At 44.3% G+C, this 19,021-nt stretch overlaps 1 protein-coding gene across 4 annotated transcripts in view; it reads left to right on the forward strand.

The window, feature by feature from the left end:
• CDKL1 (cyclin dependent kinase like 1) overlaps positions 1–19,021 on the forward strand; it is a 47,757-nt gene that overhangs the window by 11,299 nt on the left and 17,437 nt on the right. For all 4 annotated transcript variants that reach the window (XM_045580989.1, XM_045580987.1, XM_045580983.1 and 1 more), the window contains exon 3: positions 8,977–9,098. In XM_045580989.1, the coding sequence (XP_045436945.1) occupies positions 8,977–9,098 (122 nt within the window). The remainder of the gene's footprint in view (positions 1–8,976; positions 9,099–19,021) is intronic.

A 19,021-nucleotide genomic window follows, 5' to 3' on the forward strand; every position in this document is an offset into this window, starting at 1 on the left:
CTGGCACATGATAGGTGTTGGCAGTTTGCGGAAGCTGGTGTCAGCAGCATGGAAGAGGAACCAGAGCAATCCCTTGCCCACAATGATAGCAACCAAACAGTCCCCGAATCATCCTCTCTACTTACTTGTTCAACAAGTGGAGACCTGTTCTACTTCATTTTCACAAGATAGCACACTAAGGGCAAATAGTAACTGACTGTTTCGTTTGTTTATTAGAAGATCTTTTGCCTTAGCTCAGTAGCGTGTTTATCTAGGAAGATTGTATTCCTGCTGTGTAGTGAACTCCTAAGTAATAAAACTGCCACACAAATATTTCAAGAACAAAAGAGGCAGAAACCAACAAGCTGATTCATTACCTTCTGAAAGGCACCCCATTTGTCAGGGGATTAAGCGCATACCATCTGCCCTAAACATTCCTCCACTCATCCTGCCACTCAGCTCACACTCTAGAAAATAAACTCCCACAGAGCCGGAGGAGGAGGCAGGATAAGTGGTTTTATAATACACACTGATATAAAAAATAAAACTTGCTATTGCTTTTTTCCCCCCTCTTAAATTATTTTTATTTCCAGCAAATCGAATTTACAGGTAGACAACCTTGTTACCTACAGGGTGGGGCAAAAATAGGTTTACAGTTGTTCGTAGGGAAAAATAATACAATACTTCATAACTAATACTACAAGAATAAACTCAGTGTTTTGGGTACTTACAACTGCAAACCTACATTAGCCCACCCTGTATAGTTATTATAGAATAATACAATAAAACCAGAAGGCAGTACTTTTTATCAGGACGGAAAATTTTTTTAAGTGGGCCAGTCTTGTGTCTTTCACTTTAAAGTTTTTTAATGTTTTAATTCGCCTTTTTATTTGGCAGGATTTATGTGTTAGGCCACAAATTTGCTTTCAATGGGCAGATTTTCTTGCTAATTATTAACCATCTTTATTACTTATCAACTTTAGAAGCACTGTGGTAAAAATGCTGTTGGGTAAAATTGCCTGGTTGAAAATCTTTTAACTCCTTTTTTTTTCTTTTTTTGTTTTTTGTTTTGTTAGAATAATGAAAGATGAGCTTCTAAATCAACCGATGCTATCTACCATATGTGAAAACCAAACAAATAACTTGTTTTGTAACTGTCAGTACATTGCTGCATTCGTTTTGGGCCGGGTCATTGTTCATTTTCATTTTGATCACATTTGTACTATGGCTTCTTTCCTGGTACTTTTCACGTACGTCATTAGTCACATGAAAACAGAGCGAGCATCCACTGTGCACATTCTTAGCCTGTGCTGGGTCTAGAAAGGCATCCAGGAGAGATCACAGGGTCTGTGGCCAGAGGACCAGCCTGGTACGTTCTGTCCCGTCCACGTTGCCCACAGCAAACCTGAAATGGCTTCAGGCCCCCCTCACTGCCTTTCCACCCATGATTCCAGCCTTTTCAGGACCCCTCCTCTGCATATGTCACACCCTTCCCTTCTCTAGGGAACAAAACTCAGCCAGGGTATGGGCCATGGGGTGCTTGGTATGGGAGGAAATATGGGATCAAGGCATTTTTTTTTTTAATCCAAAAAGTTAAAGAATGATTCCTCAGCAGCACGGTAATGATGAGTGTGGAATATTTCCCTCTAGGCTGGAGATGATGGTAATAATTAAATAGCTTTTTAAATAATGAAAATAGCTTTTCCTTCCCCACAGCTGATGTATTAACTAGCCTTGGTGAAAGGGAGCCAGTGCTGCGGGGCCATGCATCGCCGCCACCCTGCAGCCGTGGCACCCTGTGTGTGGATCGGTCACACAGCCCAGGCTGGCCATGGACAGAGCAGGCTGGCACCCACCTCTGCCTGGTGGCTCAAGGCCTCCTGGGCATCAGTGAGGCAAAGACCCTCGAGCGCTGCGCTCGCTCCACGAGTCCAGTTTGTGCCTCTTCTCCAAACGCTGTCCATCTTGCTCCGTCCAGTCTGCCCACAGATCCACGCTTACCCAGGTCCTCTCTTCCTCATGCAGAGAGAGCCATCCATGCAGCGCGTGAAGCTCTGTCCTTTCATCGCCGTCCTGCCAGGTCTGCTTTGGTGGTGGCAGACCGAGTGCCAGCATAGTGAGCCGATCCATCTGTGAGCGGGTGTTGGGTTCTGCTCCTCCATTACTTGTAAACTCCCATGGAGCCATACAGACAAGCCAATTATAGGAGGGGTGACCGTGCAGCGAAGCGGATGGCTTAGGAGAATGAGCCACCCCTTTGTGTAACTTGCTTGTTTCTTGCCCCCGGGACCTTCTGGAGCCCGATCACAAATGTGTAGTTTTTGGTGGGTTACTGGTGCATCCTCTCAGCCTTAATGTCTGTGTCTCTGATACCCAGCTCACAGGCAGCTCCGGGTCACAGAACCGCCTGATGAACACGGTCAGGTGCTCAGTCTCTCTTAGGGAGTTACCAGATGTCCTTGTCCGGAATTAGTCCCAGGTCACGGGACAGTGCTCCCCGGCCAATGAATCCCCCCTTTTCCAGCCTTACGTTTCTCCGTTTCGTGGCCCAGCAGGCTTAGGCTTCCTGTGGGTACGAAGGGGCCAGGTCTTGTCATCCTCAAGGACAGCTACCGTATTTTTCGGACCATAAGACGCACCGGACCATAAGACGCACCAGTTTTTAGAGAAGGGAAATGAAGAAAAAAAGATTCTGAAACAAATAGTGTCCTAAAATATTTTATGTGCATTAAAACCCAACATCACAGTCATAAACACATGTAATCAACCCTGTAAAGTAAACAGCAGCATTTAGAACCATTTTAGAGCCGGGCAAGCACACAGAGACCACACAGAGCCGGGCAAGTAAAAAAACTTTTTTTTTAAAGTATATGTGTAGGCTATATTTGGACCATAAGACGCAGGGACTTTCCCCCCCACTTCTGGGGGGAAAAAAGTGCATCTTATGGTCCGAAAAATACGGTATGTCCTCCCGGAGCAAGAGCCATGTTGCCTCGCTGAGGCACTGTGACAGCCTCGGCCCCGGTATCTGTCTGTGAGCCTGGGAGGAGGTGGGTTCCCTCAGGAGCCACCTGCCTCACCTAGGTATTTGCAGGTCTTCCTGTGGCAAAGGTGTGAGATGCGGCTTCTCCCAGCCTAGAGGGCTCTGAGAAATGTGAGGGTTTAAGACTCTCAGACTCATCCCCCTGAATGTTCCGATCCCAGACCTCTGGGCCCTTCGTCTTTCTCACCAGAGCCTGGCTTTGGCATGAGAGATCTGTTGAGACTGTGCGTTGTCGCTTCTGTATCTCTGCTACTCTTGCATGTTAAGTCCTGAGCCTGCTCTTAGCACAACCTATCCTGCATCTACGGGAGATAAATGTCTCTTTAAATACATCATAGAGGCTTTTTTTTTTTTTTTTTAATCGTCACTTAAGGATATGTTTCTTATGGATTTTAGAGAGAGGAAGAGACAGAGTCAGGGTCAGAGACAGAGATAGAGACAGAGAAACAAAAATGAGAGAAACATTGACCCGTTGCCTCCTGTATGTGGCCCTGGCTGGAGATTGAATCCGAAACATGTACAGGACAATGCTCCAGCCAACTGCACTACCCGGTTGGTCAGGGCTGCCATCGAGGCCTTCTGACTCCCGCGGTTGATGGATGGCTAACCGGAACCAATCTATCATTTTCTCTTTTCTTTCGTCCACGCCCTAAAGGTGTTCACAAAAGCCAGTCATTCGATAATCCCTGTCATTATCCTTGCCCCGAATTAGTCACGTGCCACTGCTAATGCATAAGGCAATCTGCACCACACGCAGAAGCAGGACTGATGGGAATCTCAGTAATTGTGTGGTGGCTGCTCCCCAGAGCTTCCTCTCGCCCCACTTGCCTGCAGCTGCGGGGGCCTGGCCATCTGCTTGGGGGCTGATCCGGTTCCAGGTCCCATTCTGAAGATCTGCTCGCTCAGGCCACTTCTAGTACCAGCTCTCTCAGCCTGGACACCTCCCAGAAAGTAGATCCTGTTAGTAGCTTATTTTGGGAAGTGATTCCAGAGAGCAGGAGTGATACCAGGGTCTGAGAGAGGGAAATGGGGAAAAGCCAACGCAGGGGCAATGCATGAAGTCTGAGGACCAGAGGGTTTACCCACCACTTCCTGTCCCCCATTGGTCAAGTGTTCGCCCCATGAAGTCTGACCTCCTGAATGTTAGAATCAACCTGCCAGCATCCCATATCCCAGCACCCAGCAGCCCCGGGCAGAAAGCCAAGGCACAGCGTACAGCTGAGGTGAGGGCTGCTGGCTACATCTGGGCAGAGCTGGGAGCTGCAACAAGGGCTAAATTAAAGGATGCGCTGAAGGGCGGGAAGCAGCAGGCAAGAGGCAGGAGTGCTGACCTCCTTGCTGTTGGGCAAACATTCCAGCAGGATCCCACAGAAGAGCCTTTGGGATGGCAGTTCTTTCTGCCTAGAGCGTTTTTCTGGAAATCATCATGACCTTCACTTTCTCTAGATTTTTCCCCATTTGTTACCTTTTTCAGCAAGTTCTCCGCTCACCTTGTTTTAAATTGCAACCCCTATCATAGTATGTCCCCTACCTACCATATTTTTTTCCATAAGACTCACCACCACCCAGCATGCTCAAACACAGGGGTGGGACCAAGTAAGTTTACAGTTGTTCCTATGGAAAATATTGCAATAATTAGTAAATAATAATAATACAAAAACAAACTCTGTTTCCCGTCCTAACAACTGTAAACATACTTTTAACCACTCCTGTATGAGCTCCTGACAGCAGAAGTTTTTGTCATCTTTGTTAAATATTGTCATTCCAGAGCTTAGAATAATGGCTGGCACAGAGCAGGGCTCAGCATATGTTTTAAATAACAATGTGCTTTAAATGAATATATGAAAATAGAATAATTTTGCATAGCTTAATGTATTTCCTATTTTCATCTATTTTAGTAAAATTACTCAGTAGTTTGTCTTCTTCACTCAACATACCTCATTGTCATAAGATCAGTAGAGAGGCCTGCACAATATTTTATACTTCATAGTTTACATGTGTCACAGTTTATTTAGCCATTTTTTTCTATCCAGGGAGGTTTGTATTACCTATACAACTTTTTACCTATGCAAACAATACTGCAGTAAGTATCCTTATATGCAGTGGTGCTCTTATTTATCTAAATGGTGTGCTGGGTAAAAGTGTCTCTGTGTGTGAGTGAGTGTGTGTGTGTGTGTGTGTGTGTGTGTACATGTGTTTCAATAGACTTTATTTTTTAGAACAGTTTTAGATTAACAGAAATTTGAAATTATCCTATAGAGAGTTGCCATCTACTCTCCACTTAGTTTCATGTATTATTAACATCTTACATATACATTTGTTATCATTAATGAAATAGCACTGATACATTATCATTAACTAACGTCCATACTTAGTTCCGATTTCCTTCGTTTTAATCTAATGTCCTTTTTCTGTTCCAGGATCCCATCTGGGATACCACATGGCATTTCCTTGCCACCTGTCCCTGGGCTTCTCTTGGCTCTGACAGTTTCAGATTTTCTGGTTTTGATAGCCATGACAGTTTTGAGGAGTACTGGTCAGATGTGCTGTTCCAGCACAGCCAAGGGTTTGGTGAGCCTGAGGAGGGGCGGCGAAGGATTAAAGAAAAGATAGACAAAGAGAATACAGCTGGGGCTTGGTGGATCTCCCGTGCCTGGATGAGGACACAGACAGATCCGCCGGCAAGCTGAGGCTTTATTTTATAGTCAGAGGTAAACAAGGAGTGGGCAACATAGTTACAATGTTCGCGTGAGTTTCACTTGTTTTGGCAGCACTTGCTGCATCTCCCACAGCTGTTAGCTACCTAGGAAGGATCTAGGAAGCGCTTAAGGTCAAGCTTAATTGTGCTAGGAGGGCTCTGCCTCTAAGCTGGGACTTGTTTGTGGCTCTGCCACAGATCAACCTGAGGCTTACCCCTATAGCCGCTCCCTACAGTCAGGTGTTTTGTATATAGAAAGTGCTGTTGGAATTTGTTTGGTGTTTTCTTCATGGTTAGACTGGGGTCCCAGATTTTGGGAGGAAAACCATGTCACCTGGCTGAGATAGTGTTAAATATTGTCAAATTTCTCCAAGGAAGTCGCTCTTGCTTTCTCTCCATCCTGTACACTTGGAAGGAAGTGACTATGTGTAGCCCACACGTGAGGACTGGGGGTTCAGCTCTCCTCCATGGAGGCAGAGAATCTACAGAAATTATTTGGAATTCTTCTGCATAGATGTATTTCTTCTTTTCTATTTGTTTATTCAGTCAGTCAATTATTCATTCATAACAGCATAGACTCATGGATATTGGTGTCCCTTTGACATACCCCCATCAATGTAGGATTTATTTTTGTTTTATCATTTCCTTCCTTTCTGGCTTTATCTTGTACACTTCCTCCTTATCTAGAATCATCCGTTTTCTCCCAGGAGCCCTGGAGAGAGGGTATTAGCAACCAAGATTTGAGCTTTGGGTGCACATGTTGCCACTGGGGTATGGTTGCTTGTAGCCTCTTTGTTCTGACAGAGCAAGGTCATATATGTGTGAATACCAACTCCTGTATACAGATATATCTACAGTTTTTTCTATAAGTAATCATTGTACCTACATTAAGCTAACCATGAGTTCATACCAATGTCTCCAACACTAATCCAACATTTAAAATACAGAGAGGAACTAAAAGAAAGACCAAAGTAAAATGGCAGCAGCAAAGGCAGAAACTTGAACACAAGAAATTACACCTGCTTCTAGATACAGCATAGCTGAAGGACGGCGGTGACCGGCCTGGTAAGAACCACTGATTACTCCAGATTGGACCAGCCCAGCTCAGAATGCTAAGGAGTGAGACTGGGCCTGAGGCTTTGGCTCTACATACTCATAATTACTAAGGGATTCTAATTAAATGAGCCCTGAACGAAATCTTTATAGAATATATGGTAATCCAGTCTTGTCTGTTAAGATGACTTGTGCTGAAACCAGTTTGGCTCAGTGGATAGAGCGTCGGCCTGCAGACTGAAGGGTCCTGGGTTCGATTCCGGTTAAGGGCATGTACCTTGGTTGTGGGCACATCCCCAGTAGGGGGGGGGGGGTGGAGAAGGGTGTAGGAGGCAGCTGATCGATGTTTCTCATCAATGTTTCTGGCTTTCTATCCCTCTCCCTTCCTCTCTGTAAAAAATTAAAATATATATATAATAAGCATGTTGAGTACGCCTGTGAGCATCCATCCATCTTGTTGCTTGGTTCTTCTCTTCTGATTCCTCTCTGTGTCCCTAAAGAAGCCCTTTCAGGATTGAAGTAGAAATATCCTCACCTTCTTCAATGACATTGTGAATGTTGAGCTGTGATTGAAACCTCTGGGCTACTGACTGCAAACTTGTTTCAAGACCAGAGGTGCCTTTCTGAGTTCTGCCCCTGGAGTCAACAGAGAGAGAGGAGTAACGTGGTTTGAGATGCTACATCCATAGGATCTGGCTCCTGGTCTCACTACTGCACTGACTGCTTCCAGGGAGGTCGTGTGACCCCTGCTGGGGTGGGGGTGGGGGGTGGGGGACTCACCAGGCACTCAGGCCTCTCCCCACTTAACCTTTCAGCAGCATCTATCACCGCAGTCTGTCCTTCCATATTATGCCCCTGGCTTCATGGCATCATGCTCTGTTGTCTTCTTTCTTTTGTAATTACTTTATTGATTAAGGTAGCACATATTTATCCTCATTCCCCCCGATTCCCATTCCAAACCCCTCCCCATGCATGCCCCCACCCTCCCTGCTGTCCATGACTACTGGTTAGGCTCATATGCATGCACACAAGTCTTTTGGTTGGTCTCTCTCCCCTATCCCCACCCTCCCCTATGTTGTCTTCTTTCTTATCTTGGGGGGCCATCTTCCCTCTCTCTTCCTTCTCATCCACTCTTCTGATGCGCAGGAGTTCCTTGGGCCTCTTCCCTCCTCACTCGCTCTTTTGGGCAATCGCATGTGTCCATAGATTCACTTACACGCAGATGACTCCCAGCTTTTCTCTTCAGTTCTAACTCCACCCAACCTGACGGTTTCACTTTGGTAACTCAAAGTTCCCAACGTGCCAACAATAGTAATTTCTTCCCCAAAGAAACCATTCCCCCTCCCACTGCTGACCCCACCCTCTGCCCCATGATACAAACCTCTGGTCATTCTTGATGACTTCCTCTTCCCCCTCCCCCACCTCCAGTCCGTCACCACATCCGACTATTCCAATTACAAAGAATATCTCTGAACAGTGCCTTTCTCACCATGTGTCTGGCCTCTGCCCTGGCCTGTGTTCTAGATACACACCTTCAGGCACATCAGATTGAAGTCTTCCTCATTTTCCCATCTTAAAATCTTTCATCAGCTTAGAAAGCATGATTTATTTATTTATCCACAAATAACCGCCAAGGCCCAGTGCTGGGGGTTCAACAACATCATTCTGAGTAAATAAGAGAACATAGACCCTGATATCATGGTCCTTCCATTCTGTGGAATGTATCTATTATATCAGATGACAGCAGAGGACATTAAGCAACCAACTAAGGAATCCTTACTCTGTAATTACTTAGTAAACGCTACAGGCTCTGGAGGGCACATACTTCAGGGGGGCTACCAGCCATGCAGGGGCATTGAGCCCTGGGGGCCAGGGAAGACCTCCTTAGGAAGGGGCATTTCCTCGGGGCCTTCAAGGATGAGTTTGTATTAACTAAGCCATCTCTCCCCTTTCACTCTTCCTTCTTCCCCAGCCTTCTCCTATCTCTCTCTGCCTTCACCAACCGCCTGGGTTATAATCGCTTTTCACGTACAAGCTACTAACAAACAGCTCATGAAGAGAAGTAAGGTAATACTGTTTACAGGCTACTTCAACGAAGACAAAAACTTCCTGAAGGACAAGCAGCTTTCCTTTTATTGGGTCTGAACTAGAGAACGCTGACTTTCACGCCTCACACTGAGCGCCTCGTCCTTCATGTTTTCAGCAACTCAAGCATCCCAACCTCGTGAACCTGATCGAAGTCTTCCGGAGGAAGCGGAGGCTGCACCTGGTGTTTGAGTACTGCGACCACACGGTCCTGCACGAGTTGGACAGATACCAAAGAGGGTGAGCGATCCATCCCTTACACACGAAACACAGTGAGCCACACCGGGATGTGGGACCCTGTTTCGGGGTAGCCACTGTCTGGACAGCACGCCCTGCTGCTGGGGCCAACATCGGAGGAGTTACCAAAAAGGTTAGAAAAGAGATCTATCCAGTCATTTTTATGAAGAAAGCAAGAGCAGCATTATTAGAATGAACTTGATTTCTTTGGTTCATTATCTCAGTATACAAGCTACCCGAGTCTCTAAGAAAGAAAAGGGGGTATTACTTCTTCTGTGCCTGACTAGGGAAGTGTGGGGACTCGGAGACTGGAAGGAAGATTCCAAAGATAACAGTCATTAGGAAATTTATGGCTAACACAAATGGGTTGCCCTAGCCGGTTGGGCTCAGTGGATAGAGCATTAGCCTGTGGACATAAGGGTCCCGGGTTCGATTCCGGTCAAGTGCACATATCTTGGTTGCAGGCTCCTCCCCGGTCCAGGCCATGGTCCGGGCGCATGCAGGAGGCAACCAATAGATGTGTTTATCTCACATTGATACTTCTGTCTTTCCCTCTCTAAAAATCAATGAAAAAATATCCTCAGGTGAGGAAATAAATAAGCAAACCAATGTGTTGCCGCATCCAAAGCAATCCAGGTGTCCATGCTGCTGCCTCGGTCAGGACTTCTTTCTTTCTTTTTTTTTTTTTTTTTTTTTTTTTGTCTTAGTATTTTATTTTAATTTTTTTTGTATTTTTTTTATTTATTTTTTTAATTAATTTATTTTTTTTAACATATTTTAATGATTTTTTTTGCCCCCCTCCCTCCCTCCCCCATATCCCCTCCCTCCCCATAGTTTTATGTCCATTGGTTGTACTTATATGCATGTACACAAGTCCTTCGGTTGATCTATTATCTCCCCCAGATCCTCCTCCCCTCCCCGCTGTAATTTGACAATCTGCTTGTTGCTTTACTGTCTCTATATCTATCTTTTGGTTCATCAGTTTATAATGCTCTTTATTATCCACAAATGAGTGAGGTCATGTGGTGTTTCTCTTTCATTGATTGGCTTATTTCACTCAGCATGATGTTCTCCAATTCCATCCAGGTTGCTGCAAATGATGAGAATTCCTTCTTTTTTATGGCAGCATAGTATTCCATTGTGTAGATGTACCATAGTTTTTGGATCTAATCATCTGCTGACGGGCACCTAGGCTGTTTCCAAATTCTGGCTATTGTAGATTGTGCTGCTATGAACATAGGGGTGCATATATCCTTTCTGATTGGTGTTTCTAGTTTCTTGGAATATATTCCTAGGAGTGGGATTACTGGGTCAAATGGGTGTTCCATTTTCAGTTTTTTGAGGAAACTCCACACTGTTCTCCACAGTGGTTGCACCAGTCTGCATTCCCACCAGCAGTGCACGAGGGTTCCTTTTTCTCCGCAACCTCGCCAACACTTGTCGTTTGTCGATTTGTTGATGTTGGCCATTCTGACAGGTGTGAGATGGTACCGCATTGTTGTTTTGATTTGCATCTCTCGTATAATTAGTGACTTTGAGCATGTTTTCATGTGCCTTTTGGCCTTCCTTCTGTCTTCTTTTGAAAATATTCTATTTAGGTCCCTTGCCCATTTCTTAATTGGATCATTCTTCTTCCTTTTATTTAGTTGTATCAGCTGTCTGTAGATGTTAGAGATTAAACCTTTATCAGTGGTGTTATTTGCAAATATGTTCTCCCACACCATGGGCTTTCTTGTTGTTTTGTTGATGGTTTCTTTTGCTGTAAAAAAGCTTTTTATTTTGATGTAGTCCCATTTGTTTATTTTCTCTTTAGCTTCCATTGCCCTAGGGGCAGTATCAGTGAAGAAGTTCTTTTGGCATACGTCTGAGATTTTGCTGCCTGTGGAAGGACTTCTTTCGTTACAAGGGACAAAAACCCAGTTGAAGCAAGTGAGGGTGGAAAAGGAATGTGATGGTTCTCTAATTAGGAAGGATGGGTTTTTAAGGCTTTGCTGACCTTGCCATATCTCTCTAGCATATACAACTCTTCTGTGTGCACGGGAAGGCTGAGTGAGCAGGCAGATACTTCCTTTGAAAAAAAGGGGGGCTCCCTTTCAAGGGTTGAGAGTAGCCCTTACCTGGGTGAATAGAATAGAGGCTGGCTTTTGGCTCCCGCCCACTCCTCAGCAAGATGTCTTAACATAGAGTGCCACAGGTGGTGGCTGTTCTCTCTCGGCTCTTCTTGGTGTTGGTTTCATTCTGCTTTGTACACAAGTCTCCCGTATGAGGTGAATTTTGGAAGATGTGTGTGTGTGAGGGGGGAGGGGGATAGAAAGACTTAGGAAGGGAAGAAGAGATAGAAAACATGACCACAAGCTTTTATCAACCTATGTAGTCATTCTAGAAGAAAGGATGTTCTAGAACACATGTGTCAAACACAAGGCCCGCAGGCCAAATCCGTCCCGCCAGGCCTTGCAATGTGGCCCGCACTGCGCTGTCATCACTGCACTCCGCTGCGTTTCCATCACAGTGACAGTTTATGACTGTTCAGTAAACCATTCGGCCCATGATTTAGGCTGGATTTTAGATTTTGGCCCCTTCTCTGATTGAGTTCGACACCCCTATTCTAGAAGAAGGTAGTATCTGCATATAAAGTCCAGCGGGAGACTCTGATGGGTTCATCTCAGTTGATGCAATCACTGTGGCCAAAAGGAGAGGGTAGAATGATTAGCAGGCCCTGAGAGATATGATTCAAAGCAGGTCAGTCAAGGAAGACTTCGTGGAGGAGGTGGCCTTTGGATTGAACGGTGAGGAGATTTAAGAGAAGTTAAGCAGGAAAGAATATTCCATCTCTCCTTACGCCTTGCTCCTAGGAGCCCAACTTTGGCTGGGGACAATATACAGAGTGCATTGTAGATCAGAGTGGTGGAATGCCACCCCATCTGGTCACATTCACACTCAGCAGCTGGAGACTGGGGCTCTCTTAACAGTGCTTCCAAGCCTTGGCCAAGAGCTTGCTCTGCCATGTAGTGGCAGTTATATATGATCTACCCTGACCTCCAGGCAAATGGGATTAAAGTGGCTTAACGTCTGTTAGTGACCATGGCATAGGCTTTTCATGTTAATTTACACAACCAGAGAGCGCCAAGAAAACAACACATCCCTTCAGAAAGTCGTTGATGCAGAGAAATGCATTCAAGGGAGAAAGCCTTCTTAGTATGTTGATATTTACTCTTTGGACAGCTTGGAAGTGTCACCTCAATGAAACTTATGAGTGTAAGTTACTCGTGGCTATGTGGTTGGTACAAGGGAGGTGTTGCGGGGAGTTTGATTAATTATGTTAGGTTGAGTCCCTTGGAAACACTGATTTGTGGGGGGTTGAAAGCAATAGGGAGTCAGTTCTTCATGGCACATAGTTTGAGAAGAAAACAAGGACAGGACAGGATCGATTAGAGTTTTGAAAGCAGATTTTTTTTTTCTTTCTTTCTTAACTCCACTGGCTAAAATATGTAATATATATTCCAGGAAATACAAAAACGTTTTACTATGGAAGTGGGTTATTTATAAGTACATTCCAGTAAAAGTGGGTCTTTATCGTCTGTATGACCTTTGACAAGTTGCCTTCCGGTGTCTGCACTTGGAAAATGAGAGCTCAGTGCCAGGTAGAGTTTAAGGGAATGTCCAGCTCTGTAATGCTATCAATTGATGATCTCATGTCCTAGAAGTCAGAAGACTTTGGTTCTCCTTTGGATTCATATGTGATCTCTTACATAACATCAACAAAGGATAATGTCTAATGCTGGTGTTTGCCCTGCCTGGTGCCAGGGAGGGGCCTCCTTAGGTTTGCACACTTAATGCAAGAATGTCCTGTGATCACTATCGTCACTGTACTGGATTGTGGGGGTCTGATGCAGTGGGGGCCAGACATGGCAGGGATCTCCCTGTCTACATCCTGCACAGAAAGAGAGATGAATGAACTTGTTCTAAGTGGAGGCGGCCAGGGAAGAAGACGCAAAAATAGATTTAAAGCTGGGAGCTGGGTGGGATGCCATCCATTCTCTCTGACGTCGACCTGAGCCATGCAGCAGCGTGTTTATTTTTATAGGCCTAGATTTACATATCTAGTCCCACTCCTGCCGGCACCTGGGCTGCTATAAAGTCAGAACTGATTGACATGTCCAGCCTTATTGGGGAAACATGTTCCCAGGGCATGGCTCTGCCTATGCCCTGAGTTCAGCTGACGATAATTAAAGAAAATTGCCCATGTGCCTTACCAGGTGGCCCTCTACCCTGGGTCACCCTGTTCCCACCTGTCTCCCACTCCATAGAATCAAGGATGTGCTGTTTTCTCAGCCCGGGGTGTCCAACCTTCTCTCCTTTGCCTACCAAATTCCTGCTTGTTCTTCAGATACAGCTCAAATATGGCCTCCTTTGTGATAGCTATCTTTTTAAAAATTTATTTATTTATTTATTTGTTTGTTTGTTTGTTTTTTTGTTTATTTTGGAGAGAGAGGAAGGGAAGGAGGGAGGGAAGAGAGAGAAGAGAAAGGAGGGCGCTTACTAGAGGCAACCAGTCAATGTGTCTCTCTCACATCAATCTCTCTCTCTCTCTCTCTCTCTCTCTCTCTCTCTCTCCACCCCTCTCCTTCTCTCTTCCACTCTCTCTAAATATCAATGAGGGAAAATGTCCTCTGGTAAGGATTAATAAAACAAAACAATAAAAACATCCCCCCCCCCAAAAAAAAAAGAAAGAAAAGCCTTAAAGACACAATCTTAGACTGAATAGTTTTACTTGTAATAATTTACAGAAGAAAATAATTGAGTGTATATGTCAAGATTGTTAAAGTATTGTTTATAATGAAAAATTGCAATCAATAGAAATGTCCAATGATAGAGAGTTGGTTAAGTAAATTATGGTATGTCTTTACAATGGAATACAGTGGAGCCACTAATAATCATGCTTATAGATAATACAGACATTGACCAAAAATGTTCATAAGTGGTTGCAAAGTGAAAAAAAAATGCTATCATAAAAATACACATATCATTTTGATAGATCTTATATATAGTTAGAAAAAATAAAATAATAAATTTAAATAGTGATTATCTCTTGAGTTATGATTGATAAAGGTAGTTTTCATTTTATTTATAGTTTTTAAAAATAGTTTCTCCATGTTCCATTTACTACTATGGCAATGTTTTCTTATTTAAAATAATTCTTGTCAAATCAGGCTCAAAGACTTATTTCTACTTTGAATCTGAAGTGGGTATGAACTCAACTCCTTATTAACAGGTTTCTAACTTCTGTTCCTTTGGAAAGCTTCTGGAGACGATTCAGATTCATGCTAATACTAACAAAGCCAATTTATGCCCTAAGATAGGTATCTGCTACACTGACACAAATACGTTTCTGTTGTAATTCCCAGTGCTGTGGTTCAGTTGTTCCTATTTGCCCTCTTACAAGCATCTTACCATTGCTTATCTACTGTAGGTCTTAATATGCTTTCTACTTATAATCATATAAACAATTGGTCTCTCATAACTCAAAGTTTCACAAATGACTAGTTTAGGTGTTCTCTAGTTTTCTGTCCCACTCTAAGTGCAGCCAGACTCAGTACTTCACTGATTCTTTCCATTACCACCAGTTCCTCCTCTGACCCCAGTATGATTTGTTCAAAGAACATGGGGTGTGTAAAGATTGTCAGTACAAATTTTCAGTTTCTGACAATGGAATTCCCAAACTTTGTAGAACCATAGAAATCTCTCTTTTTAAATTAAAAGTGATATATTGTTTGTTATAAAAATGCTTCAAGCACCACAATAATGTATAAAAATAAATATCGTCAGTTTGAAAAATTGTTATTTTGTTGTTTTTTGTTAATCCTTACCCGAGGATATTTAAAAAAAAAATATCTATATCTATATATATATATATATTATTAATTTTTCACAGAGAGGAAGAGAGAAGGCTAGTTAGAAACATCAATGAGAGAGAAACATCAATCAGCTGCCTCCTGCACACCCCCTACTGGGGATGCGCCCGCAACCAAGGTACATGCCCTTGACCTGAATCGAACCTGGGACCCTTCAGTCTGCAGACCGATGCTCTATCCACTGAGCCAAACCGGTTTCGGCCACCCGAGGATATTTTTCCCATTGATTTTTAGGGAGAGGGAAAGAGAAGGAGGAAGGACAAGAGAGAGAGAAACATCGATGTGAGAGAAACACATTGACTGGTTGCCTCCCACATGTGCCCTAACTGGGATCAGGGATTGAACCTATGACCCAGATACAACCACTTGGCAACACCAGCCAGGGCCAAAAAATTATTTTTAATTGTGTTGATGGCTATATATTAAATAGATTACACTCTATATACTATTCTGGATTTTTGAAGTATACTTTGGAGGTGTCCCCCTATTTATACATATTTACTTCTATTTTTTTTAAGTGGCTGTATAGAATTTCATTATACAAACAAACGATGATTTCTTTATTCAATCCCTCATTGATGAATATTTAGATTGTTTCTAGTTTTCTGCAGTGACCAACCACTTGCATAAATATAGGATAAATTTCTAAGACCACACTATTTCTACGGGAGCTTGGCCAGCCCTGTCTTCCCTAGCTTTGCTGTCGTCCTGTGTAGACATGCAGCTTTGATTGTTTGGCGTCTTGTAACATCACAAACGTGAGGAAAGCAGTATTGGGAACAGCTGTTATGCTGAGAATGCTGGAAGAGGTCCATGTTCTTCCTTCAGCATTTCTGACATCTCCTGACAGAGGAAAACTTCACTTACACCACCGTCCCCTCTGTTTCCCTTTTCTATTCTCCCCCAAAAAAAATTACATTGAAATTTTATTAATTCAGTATTCACTGTTTCCATTATTATGCTTATGTAAGTATTACTTATAGCTGAGCATTTTCCCATACAAGGGTTTCCTTTCATACTTTTTCTGCAAATTAATATTTGCCTTGCTTTTAAAATTTGCTTAATATTCTTTAACCCTGTTGCTAACTTTTCTCTCTCTAATTGCCTTTCAACATACTTTTCCACAAGATAATCACATCAGATGATTCATTTATTCCTTTTTTGTGTGTGTGACATCCTGCGAGAAGCCTGTTACCCAGTTGTCCTCGGACTTCCCTTTGCTCTCAACCTTGGAATTCTGGTGGGGGGGTGGTGGTGCAGGGAGGGGAGGGGAAAGGAGAGGGGACTCCTAGAGACAGTAGAGAATGAGGGAGAACTGGGCCCCTTCCCTGCCTCACTCTGCCCCAGACCTCAGCCATGAGCACCATTCCCCACCACTTGGGAAACACACACTATGAAGTGGAGTGAATTCCTTCACCCTGCCAGCATAAGCCTCAGCTTTAAGAATGTCTGCTTTAGGCTGAAGGTCTGGCCAGACACTCAGACGCTTCCAAAGCCTTTAAGTTTGTTTGTGAAATATTTTCGTATTTGTCTAAGATGGTATACGGCAGAGGGCACGGCGATGACAGCCCTCAGCATGCCTGGCTCTTGAGTCACGCTGGCTGGCCGCTTTAATGCCATTGTCATCCGTCACTTCCCTTCACCTCCTCCCAGAAGTCCCTGCGGCTGCCCCTCGTGTGCCAGGTCTCCAGCTTTCTCTGCCTCCTGTCATCTTCTTCGATAGTTTATGCCTTTTTGGTGGAGAGCATCCTCCAAGGGGCTTCCCGATAGGTTAAAAGAGATTAACCAAAGAACTTATAAGTATATATGCCTAGTCCATGGACTCAGCCACACACAGGTGAAGGCCTGGTAGGGGTGATGGGTGGAGGAGGGCAAAAGTGAGAAAATGGGGGGCAGCTGTAATACTCTCAACAATAAAACAAATTTTAAAAAAGAGAGAGACTGAGACCTTATCTCAGTTTAAAAAGTATTTTCTCTTCACGCTTGATTTCTGTTTTGTTTGTTTTTGGTGAAAAATAATATTTCTTCAAAAATTTGGATGCATTTAAAAATGTTTAATTTTTTCTATCACTATTTATTCCTTCTATGCAGTCTTCTACCTCCACCCATCCCCCTCCACCCCCAAAAATCACTATTGTCCATGTCCATGAGTTCCTTTTTTATTTACTCAATCCTGCCATCCCCCTTTCTACCTCCCATCCCCATCATCACCACCCTGCCTCCAACCCACACTGTCCGTCCCCCCCACCACCTCCCCCCCAAGCTGTCTTCCTGCTCTCTAGCAATGATTCTCTCTATTTTGCTTGGCAGTTCAGTTTGTACATTAAATTCCACATATGAGTGAAATCATATGGTGCTTGTCTTTCTCTGAATGGCTTACCATGATGTTTAATTTTGGAGGCATTTTTAAGTGCCTTCTATCTCCCAGTGCTGTGAAGGAGTCTGTTGTCCTTCTATTTTCTGCTTCTTTGTGAAGTTCTGTTTCTTTTTTACTTCCCGAAGCTTGTAGAGTCCTCTCTTTACTCACTGCATTCTGAATTTTAAAATCATAGGCCTTGCTTTTTGTGTCCATTACGGAGGCACTTGGTGGATGCTTTCTGCCTGAGGAAACAAATTTTAATTGCTTTGTTCTTGACGTCCTAGCCTTTGTTCTCTCTGTTTTCTCTTCCCCTGACCGCTATTATTTGGAGGTCCCCAGGGTCACAGCGCCTGTTCCCGGTTCACGGACCCAGCTGCTTTCCTGTTGCCATCTTCCCGGAGGATGTCCGTGTTGCTGTTCTAACGTTCCCTTCTCTCGCCATCGTTTCTGTTTCTTTTGAGGGGCTCTTGTTCTGTTTGTTTTGGTCTCTGACTCTCTTATTTGGGACTCTCCTGGGCAAATAGGATCTCGTATGTCTATGGTTTAGAGTAGGGAACTCTCGGAAGCTGGGCACCTCACTGTGGGGTTATCTGGCTGGGCCATATTGCTGGGGGACCCCCAAACTTCAGATCCTCCCTCATGAGCTCCCACCAAAAAACATCTTCCAATATTTTGCCTAAAGAGTAAAGTCTGGCTGCCAGCTTTCTCAGGACCTAGTGCAGGAAGAGGGCTGGGGAATCTCCGCATTCTAGACTTCGTATGTCTGCAATCTTTTAATCCCCAACTGTAATCCACCGTCTCAAGCGTACCAAATGTGCTCGATTTTATCCTCCCCAGAAAACAAACCACGGCCTTCTACTGACGGGGGAGGAGACTTTCCTATCTGAGTAGAACAGGGGAAGGGGCCTAGGGCTTTGATTGTTTCCCAAACAGGTTTGTCCACATCCTTCCCTCCCACCCCCACAGAGACCTTGGCTGTTCCTTCCTGAGCCCTCTCGGGATCTTGGGGCTAACTGGTTGGTCCTCCACGCTCCCTTCTTAAGACAGGAGAGTTTTTCTAGAATCCGTGTGGATATGCCACTGGGATGAGAAAGAGGATTGGGAGAGAAGCTGCTCGAAGCCAGGGGCGCAGTTCAGGTGTAGAAATGTCCAGCCAGCCTTCCTGGATGTGGCCTCTTGCACGTGTCCCGCTGTGGAAGCACCCTCTTCTCTGCTGCAGAGGATTTCCTCAGCATCTGGTCTGTGACAACAGTGACCTTGTGTCCCCTCTCAGCGGCTGGAAGTGACTTTTTTTGGTCACCTTAACATAGCTACTCGGGAGTTTCCTCCCTGGCTTACTTCTTCTTTTTTTTTTTTTTTTTTTTTTTTAAATGATTGTTTATCGTGTTACAGATGTCTCCCATTTCCCCTCCTTAACCCACCTCCACCCAAGGGTCCCCCCCCTTCCTCACCTCCCCATCTTCACCACCTTGTTGTACATGTCCATGGGCTATGCATACTAGAATGTAAGTTCTTCGGTTTATCCCTGCTCATCCTCCCGCCCCACCCCCACCCCTGGCTTACTTCTTAGTTCTGGTGGAGGACCACAACAACGTTGTTTAAAGTTTGGCTCATAAGTAAGGTGACCAGGTGTCCCGCTTTTGGCGGGTCAGTCC

This window comes from Pipistrellus kuhlii, unplaced genomic scaffold (assembly GCF_014108245.1).
Source record: "Pipistrellus kuhlii isolate mPipKuh1 unplaced genomic scaffold, mPipKuh1.p scaffold_m20_p_1, whole genome shotgun sequence".
NCBI classification, from domain to species: Eukaryota; Metazoa; Chordata; class Mammalia; order Chiroptera; family Vespertilionidae; genus Pipistrellus; species Pipistrellus kuhlii.